Raw genomic sequence first — 25,588 nt, forward strand, 5'->3', positions numbered from 1 at the left:
TAGCCATGGTTTTTGGCTGTATTACCGCCCCGAAAAATGCAGGGCAGGGATCCTAGCACCAGCAATACTCAGTTGAGGCTCAAGCATGCTCGGAAAACTCGCGTAACGAGCACACTCGCTCATCACTATTCAACTTCCAAAATGGCCTGAGAGAATAAAAGCCCCAAGAGGACACACGAGGTAATCTTGATCGTGATGCAGGTTTTCTTCATTTACTAGAAACGCGTTAGTATATGATGAAACCATGACCTGATAAAGTTGTATCATCTTTTATCCTGAGTGCTGGGCCATCTCCTAACATCTACATCCAATAAGTCAGACACATTACAAGAAAGTTTCCGAAAGATATAAACTCATTATCAGAAAATGTTTGAATGTAAAAAAACCCACAACACAATGAAATCAACATGGAGTTTTTCTTATGTTTGATGCAGTTTTTTCTGCCAAAGCCAAAAGTGAATCCAGCACGGAAGGAAGAATCAATCTTACTTTATAGTTTCCATTCTGACTTTGGCTGAAAACGGTGACAAAGACTGCACCTGTGACCTTACCGTAACACTACCCCCAGTGTCTGCGGGCCCTAAGATGCCTCCATATACACAGGTCAAGTCCTCGGCTGCTGCACAATCCTGTATGTTTGACCGATCGTGACGCCATAAATCATTATTGGCAATCTAATCTGTATAATAAGCTTCCAATAACTGAGCGCAGTCACTAAGGGTCCTCTATAGTGGAAGGAAATGTCAGACACTATTGTCAGAGAGGAGAGAAACCCACCAGATATGTGACCGCAGTGGAGAGTCTGATGGCGGCTAAGTCACAACAAACTAGCTTTTTCCCCCATGGACCAGAAGAGTGAAAAATAGTCCATGAAGTCAGCGATCGCTTAGGAGCGAAGATGTGAACCAAGCCTTTGTCGGCTGCTCATCTCCGGAAACAAAGATTGTATCATGGTCAGAGGCTGGGACACCCAGTGACGATGCGCTTGTAATGGTATCAATTCTATGCATTCGAGGCAGCAATTTACAATAGTCAGAAACAAGAAAAAAAAAAAACAAATTTCTGAGAATGTGAAGCAGCCGAGCACGAGGTGAAGACCGCTGTAAACTGTGTGTTACGTGGAGACGGGGATCGGAGGTGACCCCCGCGTACAAGAGTTGACCCCACGTATGGATCTGTTACATGTAGTACAAGAGAGACACTTACTGGATGTTAGGAGGAAATTCAGACAATGGTCGAAGGACTTAATGAAATGTGGCTTGGATTCTGGGGAGAGAAGCAGTAATGAGCGAGGGTTAGATTGCAGAATCTGACACTTTAATCCACTCCTGAGTTAAGGCGTTAGCAGTTGTCATAAGTGAGCGTTATGTATAAGTGAGCGATGAGAAGAGGTGGTGAAGTCTGATTACCCCATGTGTGGTGTCATCATGGAGGATGATTAATACATTCACATTACACTGACGCAGCAGAGGTGACTTTGCTCTTTACAGAACATTGATTATGTCTAAGCCCTCCGTCAGGCGTACATTGGGGCATTCCTTGGAGGGAAGGCTCTGATATGGTCAATGCGGACACGATATCAGATCCACTTTGTTTTTTCCTTTGCTTTCATTGGTACATGCCTCTGACACACAGTGTGGCATGGTGGAGGCCTCCACCACATCTCTGGGATTGTGTGTTGATTACATACATGACTCTGTAGGGCAGTGTTCCCCAAGCTGTGGTTCTTAAGCTGGTTAGCATGCTGGGAGTTGTAGTGCCACCGCCTGGGGAACACTGCTGTGAGATGTAGTGACGTTAGTTAATCTGTGAGGTACTTACTGTTGAGATGTATTGTCTGTTGATGAATCTGGATTTTTCCACCACTGGTGAGGCGACGCTGGTGCTGTTCCTTCTTTCTCGGAAGGTGTACTGTGCGGAGGAATCACACGGAGAGCCGGCATCTTCAGACAGATTGTCCTGAGGGATACCAGAAACACAGCCGCTGTCTGAGCCGCTGGAGCCAGCACCAGACATACAGTGAGAGGACTCAGAGCTTTCCGTGGCTGCAAGTAAAACAGTAGACGATTAGTATCCGTGGAGCGGTGAGAGGGATGATGGCAGAGCAGGTAAGACACGCACTCATGGAGGGCTGGCTGCAGCTCGTCTCATTCTCCAGCTCGTCTTCCTCCAGGCAGCTGCTGGCCTCATACGGTCTATTGGGGGACAGCACTCCGGGCAGAAGGGTCTGGTTCACATACATGTGCAAGTTAAGGGGTCCCAGCAGTGAAGCAGAAGACGGTCCACAGGGTGAGGGAACAGCGTTACACGTTATGGGAGCCTGAGTCCTCCTGTACCGATCCGAATGGTCAAACACGGACACTGCAATGGAGGCCCTGGTCCTCGACCCTGCACAGAACACAAAGCATCGGCTGTATTGATCTCATGCATTCATTCCCATCATCACTGTTGGAGTGTAATAATGTATAATGACTTACCTCGCCCTTTCATGATGTAATCGATAGCGCGGTTATTTATTGCCGCCTCACTGGGCTTTATGTCCAGAAAAGGCTTATTACCAACACCCATAGAAACCATCTCCTGCATACGGATCTCTAAAAATAAAGTACCCATAATCAGAGTAGAGGGGAAAAAAGCCGTAATGCATCTCCCCCTGCCAGAAGGAGACCAACATGGCCCCCATAGGGGGAGTTATCCGAAGTAAGACCCCCACTCCTTACCCCAATCTAACATGCGGCTCGGCTTGGGGGACTCTACCTTTATTCCTATTCGCTTGCTGCCACAGGATTTTGGCAATGTCGGCCGTCCACGCTTGCTTGATCTCGGCGGTGCCAGCTTGCAGAATGTGAGTGTCATTAGATTTCCGCCTCCTGAACCAAATTTCAAAGCGCAAACCACTATCTCCAGAGTTTTCCGTCAAACCAATGTCAGCCGTCTGCAAACCGTAGGAAAGGTGGGATTGTGAAATCCAAATACTGGGGTCTATGTCAGTCCAGCCTACTATTCACATAGTTTTCTTACTTTGAAGGAACGCTTATAGATGTAGACGTCTAACCCTCCCTCGATCCTCTTGGGTTTACTGAACAGGATCAGATCCTCGAACAAGAAGACATGTCTCTGACACTTCTTCCGGCCCAGCCACACCGTGAACTCGTCCTGTCTCACCAGCTGTCCTTGTTCCTTTAAGTTCACCTGAAGCCACAAAAGATGGAAGATGTGAAGTGGTGATACCTGCTCATATGTGACCATCATCAACGAATGAAGAGCCCAATCACTCACATCACAGTCCCGTATGGCGTCCATAGCCAAAAGATCGTTCCCATGACGCAGCTGGAACTTGACCATCTCCTCGGCCGCCCGCAGGTAAACCAGCTCCTGCTCTTGCGCCTCCCCGCACTCCTTAATCAGGTCCTTCAGGAGAAGTGCGTACTTACTCATCCTCTGAATGGGCTTCAGCAGGTACGAGGCCAGGTCCATCTTATCTCCCAGCTGCCGCTGCTTGTTCTGGCACAAAGTGACAAACCCTTCATGAAACAAAGCCTTGGTGCATACGGGCAAAGTAATCTGGAGACTTACCGCAATTTTCTTACCTTAAAAAATATGTTCCCATGGCTGGCGAGGAGCAGGTCCGACCTGGGCTTATTCTTGCTGTACAAAGCGTACATCCCAAACTGGTCTTTCTGGAAGAAAAAAAAGACAAATTCCATCATTGGTGACGATCTCACTGGATAATCCGTGTCCTGGCAGCAGGAGCAGCTCCCATTATATATGGCCAAGGTCCAGGGCTCAGAGCATGGAAGCCGATGTCGCCCACTCCGGGGGGTCACTTACGTGCCGGAGGAAGCAATGGCTGACTCTCAGGGGATGATTGCAGCAGCTCTCCAGTTCCTTCAGGAAATACTGGCTGTGAAAATCTCTCAGCTTTTCCAGGTTTCCAAAGATGATGCCCCTCTTCCCCCGCAGGTCCTGAGGTAGGTCCATGCGATCCATCTCGGGAAAGTAGTTCTCACTGATGTACCACAGGGACCGGACGTATTCTCGCTCGGTGGTGACCATCTCATCGATGATGTGCCGGAGTTTACTACAGAAGAAGATAAAGAGGTGAAGTCTGATCCTTGTGTGACGCTATAGGGGTATCCACCCATAACAACATACGGCAACTAAGATCATATAAGATCATTGGCCATCTTTCCACTTCTGGGAGCCCCATAAGTCACTAGTACGGGGTCCAACACTATCCAGAGTAATGTAATGTCTATGCAATACTCACAACTCCCAACATGATGACATCCCGAGGCTGCCCAGGCCATTGGAAAAGGTAGATGGCACAGACCACCAAGAATCTGAGACTATATTGCACTACTTCGGCCTCTTACCTGCTGCGACATCTTCCGTCTGCTGAGGAGACACTACTCCTCCTATCATTCATCCGCTCTGCTGACCAGTCTGTGGAGAGTAGCAGTCGGGGGCTGCAGGAACGCTCTACCATCTCTGTGCTGCTCACTTCCAGGCCTCTGATGAAGACCCCAGTGTTTCCTCTCCTGGCGGGCTCGCTGAGTCTCCGCTGACAACCATGGCTGCTTACATCAGTCCCAGGAAGGTCAAAGCTCTGAGCTTTCCTGAGAAGCCTTCTTCCCATGGGGTGTGAGGAGGTCGGTGTGGAGGACCCGGAGGGCACCTGGTGAATCAGGTCAAGGTGCAGATCCTCTCCGGGAGAACTCTGAAGGGACAGTTTACGCCCTCTGTACGCGGATGACGATGCAACAGAACTGGCGCTGGAGCCGGGCGGACTAACTCTGAAGGGCGGCAGGTCCATTTCGGGTCTAGGACACAGAACTCTCCCAAGTCTCCTCTCTCTGACACAGATAGGGGAATTAAGTGGCTTAGTTTGGATGTAAGACAGATTCATGTTCTTATCTGAATGTCCCCTCTGGTCTCCATTCTCTGAAGGTCTTGACTTTGGGGAATTTTGATCTCCTGACAACAAACTTTTCGCCCTTAGAGCGGCCTCAAACTTTTTCTCAAAAACTTGCCTCGCCTCCTGACACTTTGACCAGGCAAACTTCCAATGCTTGACTCCCTTCTCGCTCTTCAGCTCGTAGACGAGCTCCCTCATCTCCTCAAATTTCTTCTCTCCGATCACTGGATGCTGCACCTGGTACTTCTCCAGACTCCCGAGGGCATCGAGGCAAAACTCCGGCAAGTTACAGTCATCCAGGCTGATGGCAGCAAGATGTCGCATCCCTTCCAGGGCCCATTCATAAGCCTGTAGGAGCAAATATGGAAAGTTAGAAAAAACTTCTGGAAATGTACAAGCCACTAACTTCAAGCCACAAAACATACGGAATGGAAGGAAGGAGAGCAAACGATCACAGCAGCCATGTACACCACTGGGACCCTCACCGGTATGGAGGTTGTCCCCAGGCGTAACTTACTAATCTGATACAGACCTTCTAACGCTCCTGGGCTCAGTAACCAGTGAAAGACACGGACCCCGCCAACGATGGAGGAAACAAGCCGCCAGTTATCTTCAGCTTCTTTTCATGACTCTCATCATCTCAGGGTATTAGAGGGGGCTATTCCCCAGAGCTGCCGCCAGCACCGCAGGACACTGACAAGAGCCCAGAGCCGCCATTGTGCCAATTATAGGACGGGACATTAAAATGCAAATAGCCAGAGCTTTGATGTTCACTAATTCCTAATCTGCTCAAAGAGCGGCACCTCCACCTCTGAACTCCCCGCGGAGCATATATTCTCATGTATGGACCTCGTATGTCCTACAGAACGTCCTCCCTGACAAATATCATGGCAGCTGACGAGTCCTACGACTGTGACCAGTGTCTGAAGCCTCCAGGTTGGTGCCTATTCTCGGAGACATCGTGGTGCCAACCAGCTGATATGTGGGGGCGCCACCTAAGTATTCATAATGCTGCCTCTGTGAGAACAAAGGGGTTCTCATCCTGTGGGAAACCGGACCCCCGACTCCAGCCATGTAGTCCAGCCAATAGTCATGTTCCATGCAGGAATGCGGTCACCTGACAGCAAGCTCCTGAAAGTCACGGAGGGTGAAGCGGTGCCAGGATGAAGGAGGCACCCGGGATAATAGAGGAGCCACTATGCTCCGCAGACAAAAAGATTTACTGCTTGTCCTGAAATGCCCAGTGCACACAGCACGAAGCCGAGAGCGAGCCTACGGGGCAGCGTTAGCCACAAGTGAATGTCTGTACATTACATGGATGGTGCGGTGGTGCCAGTCACGGAGTGACCAACATTCATTCCTACCTCACTGAGGTCACTAGTGCCTCAAAAAGAGCCGCTGACGTCTTAAAGGGAAGCTCCAAACTTCAACGGGCTGCTTCCAACAAAAATATATAAATGTGCTGCTACCAGTTTGTAAGTTATCCCAGGAGAAAACAACTTACTGATCGCTGGGGATCACCGTGATTGCACCCCCACTAATCCCAATAATAGGGGGTTGCAGTGCCACCCCGGAGTGGAGCGGAGGTCAGGAACGTGCACCATAGCTCCCATCATAGACATGTACCAGCCAGAGGCCAAATCTCGTAGCCCTGTCTGGTGTTGGAAAGCTATGGAGTGTTCTGCTAAACGTAAGATGTGATCCGTCTTAAATGATCATCTGGGGGGACAGATCCATCTTACTGCCCCAAACCTGGGAGCAATGAGGAATTAGGGCAGATATTTCCCGTCTTATTATTTTTACCCAAACAATCCCCCACCGAGACACTATAATACTCCGGACCACCACTGCCCGACGGGCATCTCCACGAAGTGGGGCCGGTCACCATCTCATTACGGTGGGATTCGCGTCTCACACAAAGGCTCCGAATTTCAAGACCTCATTAATTGGTCAAATGTAGAAGAAACTTTCAAGACAAAAGAAAGTGGCCGATACGTGGAAGCGGAGTGACTCCGATCTGTCTAGGACCCCCTCCCCCACATACTAGTCACATCTGTTGGTAGGGCAGATGTATGGTCACCCCCCTATTTGTCAGCAGATAGCGGAGGGCAAAGACCCTCTTTTAGATATGCTGAAGGAAGGGGGTCTCGCAGCTGCGATCACTAGGGCCGGCCCCCGCTATTGACGCTGCTGCTATTTCAATAGAAAGACAGTGTCGCCCAACACAAAGACAGAGGGTCAGGAGAGCAAGTCCAGGGGGACAAGGCCGAGTCCTGGGCAGCTGCTAATAGAGGCTCACACTGTACCGGACAGGTGTATGGAGACGGCACAACACAGAGGTGAGGGGTCATTTCATGAACCTGTCGCCCTACATGCAGCTGTCGGGCTCGCAGACGGTTGTAGTGTTGCAGCCCCTGGCGAGCCAGTTTGCAGCCTCCTGCCTAATGAGGGTGAGAGAGTTACCGTGCGCCCTCGCATGGGCCGGGCCGGTGGGCTCTGTGTCACTCTGTGTTCCTGCTCTATGAAGCAGGAGGGGAGATGGAGCAGAGGAATCAGGCACGGCTGGAATTTTAATTTAGCTGAAAGGAATCGGCCAACAGAGGTCCTGAAAGGGACAGCAGCTTCTCCTCCAAAATCAGGGGGAGCAGTGCATGATGTAAAAGGTGGGGGGGCTTTGTGAATTAGACTCATCCCTGCACCCAGCAGACTCTCCCTTTCACAGGTAATTAGCATGTCACCAATACAAGAGGAAACTGGTATTTCAAGTTCCAACATATAAAGGGCTTTTCTCCGGGTCTCACATTTGATACCAAGTGTCCAGAAAGCCACAGATTATTTTCTGGCAATTGGATAATCAGACCAGTGCGGGGCACACAGAGGAATCTGGAGGGTCAGATCAGAGCGGGGCACATAGAGGCATCTGGAGGGTCAGAGCGGGGCACACAGAGGCATCTGAAGGATCAGATCAGCGCGGGGCACACAGAGGCATCTGGAGAGTCAGATCAGCGCGGGGCACAGAGGCATCTGGAGGGTCAGATCAGTGTGGGGCACAGAGGCATCTGGAGAGTCAGATCAGCGCAGGGCACACAGAGGCATCTGAAGGATCAGATCAGCGCGGGGCACACAGAGGCATCTGGAGGGTCAGATCAGAGAGGGGCACACAGAGGCATCTGGAGGGTCAGAGCGGGGCACACAGAGGCATCTGAAGGATCAGATCAGCGCGGGGCACATAGAGGCATCTGGAGAGTCAGATCAGCGCAGGGCACAGAGGCATCTGGAGGGTCAGATCAGCGCGGGGCACAGAGGCATCTGGAGGGTCAGATCAGCGCTGGGCACACAGAGGCATCTGGAGGGTCAGATCAGTGCGGGGCACACAGAGGCATCTGGAGGGTCAGATCAGCGCGGGGCACACAGAGGCATCTGGAGGGTCAGATCAGCGCAGGGCACACAGGCATCTGGAGGGTCAGATCAGCGCGGGGCACACAGGCATCTGGAGGGTCAGATCAGTGTGGGGCACAGAGGCATCTGGAGGGTCAGTGCGGGGCACACAGAGGCATCTGGAGGGTCAGATCAGAGCGGGCACACAGAGGCATCTGGAGGGTCAGATCAGCACGGGGCACACAGAGGCATCTGGAGGGTCAGATCAGCGCGGGGCACACAGAGGCATCTGGAGGGTCAGATCAGCGCGGGGCACACAGGCATCTGGAGGGTCAGATCAGAGCGGGGCACACAGAGGCATCTGGAGGGTCAGATCAGAGCGGGGCACATAGAGGCATCTGGAGGGTCAGATCAGCGCGGGGCACACAGAGGCATCTGGAGGGTCAGATCAGCGCTGGTTACAGAGGCATCTGGAGGGTCAGATCAGCGCAGGGCACACTGAGGCATCTGGAGGGTCAGATCAGCGCTGGTTACAGAGGCATCTGGAGGGTCAGATCAGCGCAGGGCACACTGAGGCATCTGGAGGGTCAGATCAGCGCTGGTTACAGAGGCATCTGGAGGGTCAGATCAGCGCAGGGCACACTGAGGCATCTGGAGGGTCAGATCAGCGCTGGTTACAGAGGCATCTGGAGGGTCAGATCAGCGCAGGGCACACTGAGGCATCTGGAGGGTCAGATCAGCGCGGGGAACACAGAGGCATCTGGAGGGTCAGATCAGCGCGGGGCACACAGAGGCATCTGGAGGGTCAGATCAGCGCAGGGCACACAGAGGCATCTGGAGGGTCAGATCAGCGCTGGGCACACAGAGGCATCTGGAGGGTCAGATCAGCGCTGGGCACACAGAAGCATCTGGAGGGTCAGTGCAGAGCACACAGAGGCATCTGGAGGGTCAGATCAGTGCGGGGCACACAGAGGCATCTGGAGGGTCAGTGCGGGGCACACAGAGGCGTCTGGAGGGTCAGATCAGTGCGGGGCACACAGGCATCTGGAGGGTCAGATCAGCGCAGGGCACACAGAGGCATCTGGAGGGTCAGATCAGTGCGGGGCACACAGAGGCATCTGGAGGGTCAGTGCGGGGCACACAGAGGCGTCTGGAGGGTCAGAGCGGGGCACACAGAGGCATCTGGAGGATCAGAGCGGGGCACACAGAGGCATCTGGAGGGTCAGATCAGAGCGGGGCACAGAGGCATCTGGAGGGTCAGATCAGCGCAGGGCACACAGAGGCATCTGGAGGGTCAGATCAGCGCTGGGCACACAGAGGCATCTGGAGGGTCAGATCAGCGCTGGGCACACAGAGGCATCTGAAGGGTCAGTGCGGGGCACACAGAGGCATCTGGAGGGTCAGATCAGTGCGGGGCACACAGACAAGTGCTTTCTTCTGATAATGTAGGAGTACAATGGAAACTCGACCCCCAGCATAGTGCTGCAGCAGTCATAGCTGCCAGGCATTTCAGATTGCTGTCAGTGAATTGATCTATATTTAATCCTAGTGGCCAAATGGGCTAATAAGTATTTTCATAGTGGAATGTTTGCAAAACATCTGGACTAGAGATCTGTGCTGATGTCTGCCATCAACATAAAATTGTCCAGTCTGTATACATTGTAGCAAACCTGCAGCTGTGAGAAGTATCAGCTCTGTGCAGGTTTTAGCCTCTGGATTGATCCATGATTGTATTTACTGAGAGCAAACAGAGAAGAGCAGTAAGAACCAGACGTCTGTGTATTATGTAGGCGGGAATGTGACGACAGACACCGCCGGGCAAGTGACTGACAGATCAACAGTCTTTAATAAGTCGTGACCATAACCATGAGGCAGTCACCCATCAGCCACTTGTCAGCACAATGATGGGAGTCGCTGTCAGGTCTGGATGGAGGACAGTTATACTGACAGGAACGGCTCCTGATTAACCCGGCAGCCATTAGTCGGGGAGAAAGTTCCAGTAAGAAACATAAGCAAAGTGATAGCGACAGGCGCTAATTAATGAGCTGTACATGTAAACCGCGCAAGGAAACGTGAGGAGACAGCAAAGAGGTCCACACCGTAACTGCGTTAACGGTGTGACCGGAAGAAAGGAGCGGGAGCGAGGATAGTAGGGTGAAAAGAGAACAAGATGCACGAGCAACAATGTACACAAATCCCTGCGACAATGTGTGTGATATGTGTGTGACAGTGTGTAATATGTGTATATGTATCCGACAGTAATATGTGTGTGGTATGTCTATGCAACAGTGTGTAATATATATGTGACAGTGTGTAATATGTATCCGACAGTAATATGTGTGTAATATATATGTGTGTAAAATGTGTATATGTTTCCGACAGTAATATGTGTGTGGTATGTGTATGCAACAGTGTGTAATATATATATGTGACAGTGTGTAATATGTATCCGACAGTAATATGTGTGTAATATGTGTATATGTTTCCGACAGTAATATGTGTGTGGTATGTGCATGCAACAGTGTGTAATATATATGTGACAGTGTGTAATATGTATCCGACAGTAATATGTGTGTAATATATATGTGTGTAATATGTGTATATGTTTCTGACAGTAATATGTGTGTGGTATGTGTATGCAACAGTGTGTAATATATATGTGACAGTGTGTAATGACAGTGTGTAATGTGTGTATGTGACAGTAATGTGTGTGATATGTATGCAACAGTGTAATATGTGTGTGATATGTGTGTGACAGTGAGTAATATATTACTGCCGCATACATATACACATATTACACACACATCACAAACATATTACTGCCGCATACATATACACATGTGTGTGGTATGTCTATGCAACAGTGTGTAACATATATGTGACAGTGTGTAATCTGTGTATATGTATGTGCCAGAGTGTAATATGTGTATGACATGAATGCAACAGTGTCAATATATATATATATATATATATATATATATATATATATATATATATAATGTGAAAGTGTGTAATATGTGTACAGTGGGGCAAAAAAGTATTTAGTCAGTCAGCAATAGTGCAAGTTCCACCACTTAAAAATATGAGAGGCGTCTGTAATTTACATCATAGGTAGACCTCAACTATGGGAGACAAACTGAGAAAAAAAAATCCAGAAAATCACATTGTCTGTTTTTTAACATTTTATTTGCATATTATGGTGGAAAATAAGTATTTGGTCAGAAACAAAATTTCATCTCAATGCTTTGTAATATATCCTTTGTTGGCAATGACAGAGGTCAAACATTTTCTGTAAGTCTTCACAAGGTTGCCACACACTGTTGTTGGTATGTTGGCCCATTCCTCCATGCAGATCTCCTCCAGAGCAGTGATGTTTTTGGCTTTTCGCTTGGCAACACGGACTTTCAACTCCCTCCAAAGGTTTTCTATAGGGTTGAGATCTGGAGACTGGCTAGGCCACTCCAGGACCTTGAAATGCTTCTTACGAAGCCACTCCTTCGTTGCCCTGGCGGTGTGCTTTGGATCATTGTCATGTTGAAAGACCCAGCCACGTTTCATCTTCAATGCCCTTGCTGATGGAAGGAGGTTTGCACTCAAAATCTCACGATACATGGCCCCATTCATTCTTTCATGTACCCGGATCAGTCGTCCTGGCCCCTTTGCAGAGAAACAGCCCCAAAGCATGATGTTTCCACCACCATGCTTTACAGTAGGTATGGTGTTTGATGGATGCAACTCAGTATTCTTTTTCCTCCAAACACGACAAGTTGTGTTTCTACCAAACAGTTGAAGTTTGGTTTCATCAGACCATAGGACATTCTCCCAAAACTCCTCTGGATCATCCAAATGCTCTCTAGCAAACTTCAGACGGGCCCGGACATGTACTGGCTTAAGCCGTGGGACACGTCTGGCACTGCAGGATCTGAGTCAATGGTGGCGTAGTGTTTTACTTATGGTAGGCCTTGTTACATTGGTCCCAGCTCTCTGCAGTTCATTCACTAGGTCCCCCCCGCGTGGTTCTGGGATTTTTGCTCACCGTTCTTGTGATCATTCTGACCCCACGGGGTGGGATTTTGCGTGGAGCCCCAGATCGAGGGAGATTATCAGTGGTCTTGAATGTCTTCCATTTTCTAATTATTGCTCCCACTGTTGATTTCTTCACTCCAAGCTGGTTGGCTATTGCTGATTCAGTCTTCCCAGCCTGGTGCAGGGCTACAATTTTGTTTCTGGTGTCCTTTGACAGCTCTTTGGTCTTCACCATAGTGGAGTTTGGAGTCAGACTGTTTGAGGGTGTGCACAGGTGTCTTTTTATACTGATAACAAGTTTAAACAGGTGCCATTACTACAGGTAATGAGTGGAGGAAAGAGGAGACTCTTAAAGAAGAAGTTACAGGTCTGTGAGAGCCAGAAATCTTGATTGTTTGTTTCTGACCAAATACTTATTTTCCACCATAATATGCAAATAAAATGTTAAAAAAACAGACGATGTGATTTTCTGGATTTTTTTTTATTGGATTTTTCCCATAGTTGAGGTCTACCTATGATGTAAATTACAGACGCCTCTCATCTTTTTAAGTGGTGGAACTTGCACTATTGCTGACTGACTAAATACTTTTTTGCCCCACTGTATATGTAGCCGACAGTAATATGTGACTGTGTGTAATATGTGTGTGAGAGTAATGTGTGTGCTATGTATGTGACAGTGTGTAATACATATGCAACAGTGTGTAATATATGTATATGTGTGCAACAGTGTAATATGCATGCGATAGTAATGTGTGTAATATGTATGCAACTGTGTGTAATGTGTGTGACATGTATGCAACAGTGTGTGATGTGTGAAATATGTATGTGACAGTATGTGATGTTTGCGATAGCGTGTGATATGTGTATGCGACTGCCTATCACGTGTATGTGACTGTGCGTGATATGTATGACTGCGTGTGATGTGTATGATTGCGTGTGATTTATGTGACAGTGAGTGATGTGTGTGACTGCGTGTATTATACCTGCGACAATGTGTATGAGAGGTAACTACGTTTATCAGCTGATATCTGTGGTGCACGTCCCCTCCACCTGACTCCAAGACCCCATAGTAAATATCCCAGCCCCGCGCCGTCACCCTCCCCCTCCGGCCACTCACTAGTGTCTCCCGTGTGTCTGTGAAAATCCACAGAGAACAAATAAAGCTGTAATGAGGCCCGAAGTGACCCGGGGGGCGTCAGTCACCCATCAGGACAATAAGGCTAAGTTCACACTGCGTTAGCAGCAGCCCGGTCAGCACATACGCTAACGGGCTGCTGCTAGCGCAAGTGCCGGCGTTTGCATCCCGCTAGCGCAGATAGAGCTCTGCTAGCTCCATCTGCGCTAGCAGTGACGGACCCGGAAACGCTGCAGCCCGCGTCTCAGGGTCCGTCACTCAATGACGGCACATGGCTAGCGCACGCCCATTGTGAGCGTGCGCTAGCGATGCATCCGCCATTGCATTCAATTGGCGGCGTTAACGGACTACGTTACACCGCGTTATGCCGCGGTGTAAAGTAGTCCGTTAAACGGGTCACACTAACGCAGTGTGAACCCAGCGTATGTGCACACGTAGAATGGTCCACTGCGGATTTCTCCGCAGCGGATTTGAGAAATCCGCAGGGCAAAAACACCGCGTTTTTCCCACAGATTCCACTGCGGTTTTACACCTGCGGTTTTCTATTATGGAGCAGGTGTCAAACCGCTGTGGATTCCGCACAAAGAAGTGACATGCTGCGGAATGTAAACCACTACGTTTCCGAGCGTTTTTTTCCGCATGTTCACAGCGTTTTCGGTTTCCCATAGGTTTACATTGTACTGTAAACTCATGGGGAACTGCTGCGGACCCACAGCTGCGGAAACGCTGCGGACCCGCAGCAAAATCCGCATCGTGTGCACATAGCCTAAGGGTCAGTCTGGGTATCACAGAGGGATGCGGCCCCAGCCCTGCAGAGCATCTCGCCTGTGGTTCCGGCCCTGCAGAGCACCTCGCCTGTGGTCCAGACCCTGCAGAGCATCTCGTCTGTGGTCCCGGCCCTGCAGAGCATCTCGCCTGTGGTCCCAGCCCTGCAGAGCATCTCTCCCACAGCCCCAGCCCTGCAGAGCATCTCGCCTGTGGTCCCGGCCCTGCAGAGCATCTCGCCCACAGCCCCGGCCCTGCAGAGCATCTCGCCTGTGGTCCCAGCCCTGCAGAGCATCTCGCCTGTGGTCCCAACCCTGCAACAGCATCTCGCCTGTGGTCCCGACCCTGCAGCAGCATCTCGCCTGTGGTCCCGACCCTGCAGAGCATCTCGCCCACAGCCCCGGCCCCGCAGAGCATCTCGCCTGTGGTCCCAGCCCTGCAGAGCATCTCGCCTGTGGTCCCAGCCCTGCAGAGCATCTCGCCTGTGGTCCCGGCCCTGCAGAGCATCTCGCCTGTGGTCCCGGCCCTGCAGAGCATCTCGCCTGTGGTCCCGGCCCTGCAGAGCATCTCGCCTGTGGTCCCGGCCCTGCAGAGCATCTCTCCCACAGCCCCAACCCTGCAGAGCATCTCACCTGTGGTCCCGGCCCTGCAGAGCATCTAGCCTGTGGTTCGGGCCCTGCAGAGCATCTCGCCTGTGGTTCGGGCCCTGCAGAGCATCTCGCCTGTGGTTCTGGCCCTGCAGAGCATCTCGCCTGTGGTCCCGGCCCTGCAGAGCATCTCACCTGTGGTCCCGACCCTGCAGAGCATCTCTCAAACCGCCCCAGCCCTGCAGAGCATCTCGCCTGTGGTCCCGACCCTGCAGAGCATCTCGCCTGTGGTCCCGACCCTGCAGAGCATCTCGCCTGTGGTCCCGGCCCTGCAGAGCATCTCTCGCCTGTGGTCCCGGCCCTGCAGAGCATCTCGCCTGGCCCAGTAATGGAGAGAGTTGTTTCTGTACATTGTTGCCTCAGTTCTTTGCATGGGCATCGCGGCACACAAGTATTAACCCTTTAGTACCGGAGGACCCATCTGAGGGTCTTTTCTCCGGCCCCCTCTCTACACTGGTTTTCTCATTACTTCACAGCTGCCACCACTCGGGTACAGCCAACCTCACAACATGGCATGAAGACTTCCACATCATTAGCACTGGAGCCGAAATCTCATGGACACGGCCCAATGTGTGAGCAGTGGAACTGGGAGCCGGCAATGACCCCGTGACCCCCGTGTACATGGTACAGGAGACCTCCAACCATCACAGCCAAAGAAAACCCTAACATGCCCCCCACAATTCCCCGGGCGCAGGACTCCCACCAGAACCATCAGCCCATTGTCCTACAGCCAAGCTCCATACTAAAGATGGGGCGACCCCACATCTGCCGTCCCCCTCTAGGACGGCGCACACTAGTGACATAACACGGGACCCTCGTACCTGCACGTCTGTAGACCCCATCTGTCTGCTCCGAGCTGCACTCAGCAGCCTCCGCTCATCATCTGCACAAGTGAGAGCCGGGCGCCCGCACCCTGCCAGGCCGGCTATTCACAGGCAAATGTGAGGCAGATGGGCAGAGGGGGAGGGGCGGGGACCGGGGGGTTGGGGGGGAGGCACCACCCCCCAAGTACCAAGGAGAGTGCCAGTCTACCAGGCCAGAGCCCACAGGGTTAAACATCAAAGTGTCATCAGCAATCCACTGCATTGTGTCATATACACATATACATATAACACAGGAGCCGGAATATAATACAGATTATATAATACAGGACCCACGCAGAGCTGGATTATATAACAAGTTGCCTCCATCATCAGTATCTGGTGATCACTCGCCGCCTCCATTATCAGTACCTGATGACCGCCAGTCACCGCCTCCATGATCAGTATCTGGTGACCGCCCGTCACCTCCATTATCAGTACCTGATGACCGCCCATCACCACCTCCATCATCAGTATCTGGTGACCGCCCGTCTCCTCCATTATCATATCTGGTGACCGCCCGCCACCTCCATTATCATTATCTGGTGACCGCCCGTCGCCTCCATTATCATTATCTGGTGACCGCCCGTCTCCTCCATTATCATATCTGGTGACCGCCCGCCACCTCCATTATCATTATCTGGTGACCGCCCGTCGCCTCCATTATCATTATCTGGTGACCGCCCGTCTCCTCCATTATCATATCTGGTGACCGCCCGCCACCTCCATTATCAGTACCTGATGTCCGCCCGTCACCGCCTCCATCATCAGTATCTGGTGACTGCCCGTCGCCTCCATTATCATTATCTGGTGACCGCCCGTCTCCTCCATCATCAGTATCTGGTGACCACCCGTCACCGCCAGCACTTCTTCATCACTATTAACACTGTTATTTCTGGAAGCTTCTTAGTGACGGACGGCCATCAGTTTCATCCGTCGTGCACTGGATCTGTTGGAAAATTGCTGTCCGTCGGGAGGAGACAATGCACAGAGGAACGTTTTTTCTGCACGTCGGAAAATCGCTCAGTGACGGGTCCTGCGCTGCCCATCGTTGGCTATAATGTAAGCCTAAAGGCGCAGGATCCGTCACTGCCTGTCAAAAGCAGGAATCCAGCGACGGGTTACGTCTTTTGAAACTGAGCATGTGCGGAAGAATTTCCAGTCAGGGAAATTCTCTCTCGCTCTTTTTACTATTGATGCTGCCTATGCAGCATCAATAGTAACAAGATATAATGTTATAAAAAATATATAAAAATCGCAGTATTCTCACCTTCCGGCGTCCTGCGCAGTGTTACCGATGCTCGTGATGCTCCCGGCAGCTGGCGTTCCCAGTAATGCATTGTGAAATGACCTGATGACGTCACGAGACCGCAACGTCATCGGAGGTCATTGTAACGCAAGGCATTACTGGGAACGCCAGCTGCCGGGAGCATCCCAAGCATCGGTAACACTGCGCAGGACGCCGGAAGGTGAGAATTTTGCGTTTTTTTAATTTTTAACATGGGTTGTGTTGTGTATGCGTTTTCGCAGCGGAAAATCGCTGCTAAGACGCATACACAACAGGTGCACATAGCCTCGAAGGGTCCGCCAGAAAAACGGGCCCAGTGCACACGTTTTTTACAGTCTGCGCAGGATCCGTCATTTCAACATTTTGACGGATCCTGTGCAGATTGTAAAAACGGAAGTGTGAAAGAAGCTTACTCTGCAGCAATTTTCCCACACCTGCCTAACACTTTTGCACAGAGCTGTACATATCTCTATAGACCTCTCTGGGGGCAGCGCAGACCCCGTCACTTTGTGCTGGGTGACATACTGCAGCTTGATGCCCTCCATGGAGTCGGCGCTCCTGCATCACTCCTGCCTCACATTTCTTGTGCTCGGCCACAGGAGCGACTCCCATCAGGACGGCCATGATGAGGAGACTGCACACAGAATCACTGCATGGAGGCGGCTGCAGTACCAGCTGTGTCCACCAGAGGGAAGAGGAGAGCCGTTACGGAGACGCATCGATCTGTGATCGCCCCTGATCCGTACTGGAGCAGATCATGCAGCGACGCCCGGAGAATAACAGGACGGCCCTGGAAAAAGAAGCTGTTTGTGGTGGGAGTCACGAGACCGAACCTGACCACAACATCTGGAGCTGTTTATATATTATAAAAACTCAGCTTTATGCTGTGAGCTGCAAACCCGCTCAGTAAGACGCCAAAACATAGAGAATGAGCTCCTGCACTACAAATCCCAGCATTATTCTGTAGCTGTTTAAAATGTCAATTTTGCTCATGAAGCAGTCCTGGTGTATTAAGCAGAGCTGCAGTATAAAGCATGGGGGATAATCTGATTAGCAGCCGGAGCTTGTGAAACAGGAGGGAGAATTCAGACGTCCATAAACTCCATCAGACATTGCAGCAAATTGTGAGTCACAGCCGCGGCCAGCAAGCAGAGGTAGTAACCTGTCATTTTCACAGCACATCTGGAGACTTATTCACTGACCTTGTCAAAGAACTGGTAGAGCCTGAGGGTCTTCTGCAGACGGCTCCTGCTCTCCTCCAGCCTCCGGGAGAACTCGTCCACCTTCTCCTGACACCTCTGCAACCTGAACATGTACTTCTGAGCGTCGGGAGAGGGGAGGCTCTGCCACCGTTGCATGGTCCGGAGCAGATCCTGCCCACGGCTGCAGTACTCCTGGAAAACAGGACGCAAAACATCAGAGGTCCAAGCCGACAACTCACCCGGAGGAGGCGAAACCTCTGCAGACGCCACTTACACGCGCCACTCCGTCAAATTCACTGAAGTGTCTCTGCGTCTGAAGAAGAACCTCCAGGGAATCTTCTAGGACGCTGCAATCTTCAAGAAGACGCTCGCCCACATTCTCTATCCACCCGCTGACCTACAGGAAAGCAGATCATAATCAGCCGCATCTGATAATCCAGGACAAGGCTGTCCCATAATCTGGAATATCTCAACCTACGGCGCACAGCCTACATATCCCCCCCCTTGTCCCATTCTTACCTCCTGAAACCGCTCCTCGAAGGCTTCGTAGTCGATGACCAGCTCCATCTCCTGTATGCGCTGGTTAGACAGTCGCACCAGGCTGTGCACGCCTTCATCCACCCTGTTATACAGCTCTGCTGCCAGGTCTATCGCCTCCCTAGAAGAGAGAGAAACCTCATCACAAGAAAGAGGTTCTGCAGCAGCTGCAGTGCTTCTTATACCACATGGTGCCCCAACTGCCGCAAAACCTTATTCAGAAATGGGATCAGAGAGTCCAATCAGGGGAGCTCCGATTTACTCTTCAAAAAAGAGGTTCAGCAGCAGCTTTAGACTGTGTTATATAAGGCATCTCTGGGAATGTGGCCACATGTGGTGTGAAGAGACCCCCAATGCCACTGATTGGGGTCACTTTGATATAGTTGCGGCCACTCCACTGAGCGATGGCGGAGGATTCGGTGCCAGATCAGGGAAAACATTTCACAATTCCAGCCGCTTCAATCGAATTCCAGCAACGGCGCAGCGCTCCAGAGAGCCTGGAAAAAGCCGCGGCCAGGACCCGACTGCTAGATAACCCCGACCCCAGCTTCCTCCAGCAGAATCCCCCAGTATCAGCGGCCGCCGCCACTGTCACTTTAACACTTTCACTGTCGGATACAACCTTAAAGGAGCAGTCACGTTCAGACTCCATACCTGGTCGCACCGTGAACAGCTCTAAAACACTTATAAATCCAAGATCTCTGCTTGCTGTCAGATCCTGCACACCTTCTCGCTCTGCAGCTCTTTTTCTTATTGTTACATTATTTTCCCGTCTGCTTCAATGTATTAGCGGAGGTAAAAAAAAGGTCTAATCCATTTAGAAAGGATGCAATAGTAACAAACCCTCAGCTGTGACGAATAGCCACTATTTACTGACAGACAGCAGAGATCTTGGGAACGATGAGCAACAATTGCTCCAAACCTGCTGCGGTTCAGAGAGATCCGGTGACGTCGCCCCCTACCTGTAATCCTCAGTGAGAGTGACACACGTCTCCTCCTTCCTCAGTCTGGCCAGCACAGCGCCCCCTTCTGTCTGCAGCGTCACCAGTCTGGCATCTTCCAGCACAGCCTTCATCAAGTGGTCGAAGCGCGTCAGCTGCAGACTGGCCTCCTGCCAGAGGGAAGACACAACACGTTACACGGGGGGGGGTCGCCGTCTACCAGACGGACCGACAATGTGCTGCCAGAGATGTGGCACAAACATCACAGGACGAGTGGAGGAATCCTACAACTGCATCTGATCCTCTGTTGTTTTGCTACAATGTATCAGGAGTGCAGGGTACATTGCACCGAACCCTCAGCTGTTGGAGTGCAAAACACAATACTGACACGGGTCTGACCCTCCACACCAATCACATTTTTTTTTTTTTTAATCATTTTTAACCCTTTGAGGCGTGGGTCATCCACGTGGACAGCTAGGTAAGTGGTCGGGGGGCGTCTGCCACCTATTACGGATGCCGTACCTCGGCCTTGTCGGGCAGGGAGCTGCCATGCATGCTCTGGATGGCGCTGTTCAGGAAGTCACAGGCATCGCAGCAGCCGTCTTGTAACTTCTCCAACTTCTACAGGAAGAAAAGAAAACATGAAAGACGTTTCTGCATCAGCGCGCACGGTGTAGGTGGCGGCACAGTCACCGGCGGTAACTCACCGTGCGGAACGTCAGCCAGTCCTGGTGACAGTAGGGGAATGTTCCACTGAACGCTGGGGGGAGCTGGGACGCCTCCACGTGTTTGTGCAGAGACTTCGCCGACGTGAGAACGTCAAACTGCAGAACGATAAGATCAATCATCGACCTTCTGACACTGTATAACAGATTGGGGTTTAATTCCATGACATTTTCGATATTTCCGCTAATAGAAGAGTTTACATTTCAAATCCTAATGCTTCTCAGAGCTGAGCGTTTGTCACAATTGTATCCAGTCTGAGCGACACCAAGGATCATCTATTACAATGTAGCAAACTGTCCGTCCAGTCTTCCAGTCACTGACAGCAAGCAAAGATCATACCACATCGGACTGTACACACACACGAATAAACTCGTTAATCCACATTTATATTTTTTCTATGTTGTCCTTCACCACATACAGACCCCTACGTCTTCATATCTGCAGCTATAACTCTTCGGGGGCCACATTGTTCTCTGTTATTTTGCCCTAATGACCCGAGCACAGGATCTGTGTACGCTCCCTGTGAATTAGCCGGTGAGGCCGCGGCCGCCTGTCAGGGGCTCCATTGTGGCCGGTGGACGCAGGGTAGGGGTCAGGCTCCGAGCTACGCTAATCGTCACCTCTGTGTGGCCCCTGGGGACCCTGCGGGTGAGCGCGGCAAGCTTCAGAGCATACCCCCATGTGCCTTGTCATAATTAGTCAGACATTACTGATGGGAAGATTGGATTTCTGAACAATTAGGGAAGCCCTTAAACAAACGATTGCGGAGGAGTCACCGCTAATTAGTCACGGTGACGGGTCAATTAGAGCAGGATACGCCAGCGGACGTTTAGGTTTGCACCAAATTTCAGGACGTTTCAGCTCCAGTCCTGGGCACGGCAAATTGCTGCGGACAGTAGGGATCAGGGACAGTAGGGATCAGCAAAGCACGGCGTCCCGCAGGGTCCCTGCTACTTCTTTCTCCAGCACCGCTCACTTCATGGCTCCATTGTTATTATTATTATTATTTATTTATATAGCACCATTAATTCCATGGCTCCATTACCGCTGGCGGCTCACACTGACACAACATGTCCGGCGCAGACGCACGAGTCACTAATATTCTACATCCAGCCATTAATCTGTACAAGCACAGACCTGCAATGTGAGGACAGGTGACAGCGAGCTGCCGCCGCTCCTTACCTGCACCCCATGTGGTCTCTCCAAAGACACGACCAGATCTTTCTCCACCAGAAGCAATACTCCATGGATACAGTGGGGAATTGCGGCCTGGAACAGAGGAACGTGACGATTACTATGGCAGCTCTGCTGCATCAGTCCGGCTGCAGGTTATAACCACCTGGATGAACATACAGGTGGGATCACACGACTGTCGTGCGGACGGGGCACGACACAGTGACTGACAGGCACATTGATCGTACGCAGGGCTCCCGCAGACCAATGCAGTGTCCTGTGAGGCTCTACCCCCAATGCTTTTTATTAATCCCATAGGAATAAAATGTGTTCCTACAATCACTCTGATCCTTTGATATTTTCCGATCAGAGTGGATTAATCATTACTTGGTGCAAAGATGGTGCAAGGTGGCGGCATGCTATTCCAATCCTTCCCGAGGATCCGGACATTGCACGGACATCACAGATATAACACATCCCATTACAGGGGGAAACTGCTCCAACATTTGGGATAAACCCCCCGCAATAATCCTCATGTTCCGCTACCTGCACGATATGAATGGCTTTGAACAAGGCTGGTACCGGGGAGCAGCGCCGAGCGTCCACCAGCAGCGTCAGGCCCAGAGCTCGGCAGTCTTTCCTGGGGAGGGAAGAATAAAGTGAGAACGGTGCGGATCAGACGGCGGCCATGACACGTTCACACCGGGCCGCCACGGGCTTATGTCATCTCTACATCCAAAAAGGTTCTGCATCTCCTTCCTCCATGGAACACAGTGAGACTTTAAAATTAAAAGTTTGTTTGAAAAGTTGTATAACTTTTCAAAGTGAAAAAATGTACAAGCCGGCCCACCGCCTATAAATGTGGAAGACCCCTGCACGATTCCAGATTTTATTGCAAGCACCAAATACAAATGAAACTTTAAGGTTCAGACGGGAAAGTGACGTTGGTGGCGGAGGAGGAGGCCGAGCGCTCACCGTACGGTGCTGTAGAAGTAAAGCAGGAGCCGCCCCAGCTCGGCCGTGGTGCAGCGCGGGTTCAGCCAGCAGGTGTTCCGGGTGCTGATTATCACCAGGGCGCGGCCGCTCCGGTCCCGTGTGCCTAGAAAGAGACGGTAGATGAGAGACGGAGAGCGGCGGTCACTAGTCCTACTGTAACAGTGTAACGCCCCTGCAGCTGTGCGAATACACTGAGCCCACTCACCAGGCAGGTACCCCACGCCGCTCATCAGCACGTCCGCATCAACGTCCTGCAGCCGCCAGGGACGGGTCCGACTCTCACTTCTCCTACAGACAATTGGGGAGTTCAGGTTGTGCGGCCATAATGGAGCGGGGTCTCTCTCCGCCTCGATTTCTGGGGTCCGCTCCTCCTCAGCACATCGTCCTGTGAATCAGAGGAAGCGTGTTAGGAACCCAGAAGATGGCGAAGGTTCATACAGTAGCAGTCATCATACACATGTAACAGGACGGAGGATTTGTATAAGTTTATCTTCCTGCACAAGATGAAATTCTCCAGAGCTGTATTCAAAATTCGGCTGGGTGTTATTGGATACAGTCAGCAAGCCAGAGGATAGACGCTCTGTACAGCTCAGCTCAGCTCTATCGTTGGGGATAAAAGCAGAATACCGTGACCCCACCACAGTCCTGACACACACAGCTCCCGCTAACACCTGAACATGCCGACTGCCGCACCGCTCATTTTCTACAGGACGTATTTACCGCAGTCCCATAGAGAATGAATGAAGCCGAGCTGCACAGTCTCAACCTCCAAAAATCCAGGGGACGAAGCTCTGCAGGGTGGAGGTGACCCAGATATTAGCGATAAACTTCTGCTCCTGCTTTCTAGTCATCCGACCAATAGTAAAAGGAAATATAAGAAAGTAACATCTTATCAGAGGAATCTGCTCCTTTCTCCACTTATGAGCCTCTTCCCCCTCTGCCTCCGAAACTCATCCCTCACTCTGAGATCCAGCAAATCTGTCCCGCTCAAGATAAGAGGAGCAGCAAGATCACTGAGGAGCCACATTACAGCTGCCTGTACAAGTTTTTGGAGACCAGAATGAGAGAGGCAGAGACACACTCAGACATAGGCTGCTACTTCTTTCTAAAAAAAAGTTTTCTCACCCCAAGAACTAGACTCACAGCTACACTGCTATGTAAACGTCACCCATGCTGCTGCTTTCCAGTAAGTGTTTTATCTCACTCCACAGCTGGAATGCCCCCTATGATGCTTCTGAGTAGGTGTTTTATCTCACCCCACAGCTGGAATCACAGCTACACTGCTACATAATGTTCCCCATGATGCTTTTCAGTAGGTGTATACAAAAAATGTTGCACTCTATGATGCTAAAGCATGTCAATTTGGAATATATGAAATTTGAATAGCAATAAGGCTTTGGAGGATTAGTCAGTTTTTTGTCTTTTGTAATGTTAGCTTACTGACCGAGCACTCCGCCCTCCACCAGGTGGTCATTGTAATTACAGCAGGTCCCTACTTACCCATAAATACAGGCATTGCTGACACAGGTGTCCACATTCACCCAGGAATTCAGTCATCAGCCTTAGAGGGTATTCACACAGGTCAGGGACCCATCAGGCTGAGACTACCTTGTCGATGGTTGATGGGCACATACAGTACAGACCAAAAGTTTGGACACACCTTCTCATTTAAAGATTTTTCTGTATTTTCATGACTATGAAAATTGTACATTCACACTGAAGGCATCAAAACTATGAATTAACACATGTGGAATTATATACTTAACAAAAAAGTGTGAAACAACTGAAATTATGTCTTATATTCTAGCCACCTTTTGCTTTGATGACTGCTTGCACACTCTTGGTATTCTCTTGATGAGCTTCAAGAGGTAGTCACCGGGAATGGTTTTCACTTCACAGGTGTGCCCTGTCAGGTTTAATAAGTGGGATTTCTTGCCTTATTAATGGGGTTGGGACCATCAGTTGTGTTGTGCAGAAGTCTGGTGGATACACAGCTGATAGTCCTACTGAATAGACTGTTAGAATTTGTATTATGGCAAGAACAAAGCAGCTAAGTAAAGAAAAACGAGTGGCCATCATTACTTTAAGAAATGAAGGTCAGTCAGTCCGAAAAATTGGGAAAACTTTGAAAGTGTCCCCAAGTGCAGTGGCAAAAACCATCAAGCGCTACAAAGAAACTGGCTCACATGAGGACGGCCCCAGGAAAGGAAGACCAAGAGTCACCTCTGCTTCTGAGGATACATTTATCCGAGTCACCAGCCTCAGAAATCGCAGGTTAACAGCAGCTCAGATTAGAGACCAGGTCAATGCCACACAGAGTTCTAGCAGCAGACACATCTCTACAACAACTGTTAAGAGGAGACTTTGTGCAGCAGGCATTCATGGTAAAATAGCTGCTAGGAAACCACTGCTAAGGACAGGCAACAAGCAGAAGAGACTTGTTTGGGCTAAAGAACACAAGGAATGGACATTAGACCAGTGGAAATCTGTGCTTTGGTCTGATGAGTCCAAATTTGAGATCTTTGGTTCCAACCACCGTATCTTTGTGCGATGCAGAAAAGGGTGAACGGATGGACTCTACATGCCTGGTTCCCACCGTGAAGCATGGAGGAGGAGGTGTGATGGTGTGGGGGTACTTTGCTGGTGACACTGTTGGGGATTTATTCAAAATTGAAGGCATACTGAACCAGCATGGCTTCCACAGCATCTTGCAGCAGCATGCTATTCCATCCGGTTTGTGTTTAGTTGGACCAGCATTTATTTTTCAACAGGACAATGACCCCAAACCCACCTCCAGGCTGTCTAAGGGCTATTTGACCAAGAAGGAGAGTGATGGGGTGCTACACCAGATAACCTGGCCTCCACAGTCACCAGACCTGAACTTAATCAAGATGGTTTGGGGTGAGCTGGATCGTAGAGTGAAGGCAAAAGGGCCAACAAGTGCTAAGCATCTCTGGGAACTCCTTCAAGATTGTTGGAAGACCATTCCTGGTGAC

At 50.6% G+C, this 25,588-nt stretch overlaps 1 protein-coding gene across 3 annotated transcripts in view; it reads right to left on the reverse strand.

Annotated features, from left to right (window-relative positions):
• The window catches only part of PLEKHG4 (pleckstrin homology and RhoGEF domain containing G4), an 80,989-nt gene that overhangs the window by 2,702 nt on the left and 52,699 nt on the right, over positions 1 to 25,588 (reverse strand). For 2 of the 3 annotated variants that reach the window (XM_077288764.1, XM_077288763.1), the window contains exons 4-23: positions 22,798 to 22,977; positions 22,572 to 22,695; positions 22,143 to 22,236; positions 21,606 to 21,692; positions 20,405 to 20,521; positions 20,220 to 20,318; positions 19,719 to 19,867; positions 18,739 to 18,877; positions 18,494 to 18,616; positions 18,220 to 18,411; positions 4,377 to 5,266; positions 3,832 to 4,081; positions 3,591 to 3,680; positions 3,280 to 3,504; positions 3,022 to 3,192; positions 2,758 to 2,935; positions 2,478 to 2,594; positions 2,122 to 2,388; positions 1,822 to 2,045; positions 1,207 to 1,266 (exon numbers count right to left, since the gene is read on the reverse strand). In XM_077288764.1, the coding sequence (XP_077144879.1) occupies positions 1,225 to 1,266; positions 1,822 to 2,045; positions 2,122 to 2,388; positions 2,478 to 2,594; positions 2,758 to 2,935; positions 3,022 to 3,192; positions 3,280 to 3,504; positions 3,591 to 3,680; positions 3,832 to 4,081; positions 4,377 to 5,266; positions 18,220 to 18,411; positions 18,494 to 18,616; positions 18,739 to 18,877; positions 19,719 to 19,867; positions 20,220 to 20,318; positions 20,405 to 20,521; positions 21,606 to 21,692; positions 22,143 to 22,236; positions 22,572 to 22,695; positions 22,798 to 22,977 (3,758 nt within the window). In that variant the 3' untranslated portion in view covers positions 1,207 to 1,224. The remainder of the gene's footprint in view (positions 1 to 1,206; positions 1,267 to 1,821; positions 2,046 to 2,121; positions 2,389 to 2,477; positions 2,595 to 2,757; positions 2,936 to 3,021; positions 3,193 to 3,279; positions 3,505 to 3,590; positions 3,681 to 3,831; positions 4,082 to 4,376; positions 5,267 to 18,219; positions 18,412 to 18,493; positions 18,617 to 18,738; positions 18,878 to 19,718; positions 19,868 to 20,219; positions 20,319 to 20,404; positions 20,522 to 21,605; positions 21,693 to 22,142; positions 22,237 to 22,571; positions 22,696 to 22,797; positions 22,978 to 25,588) is intronic. The other variant, XM_077288765.1, reaches the window with a different exon arrangement.

The sequence above is a fragment of the Ranitomeya variabilis genome, chromosome 2 (assembly GCF_051348905.1).
Source record: "Ranitomeya variabilis isolate aRanVar5 chromosome 2, aRanVar5.hap1, whole genome shotgun sequence".
In the NCBI taxonomy this organism is placed as follows: Eukaryota; Metazoa; Chordata; class Amphibia; order Anura; family Dendrobatidae; genus Ranitomeya; species Ranitomeya variabilis.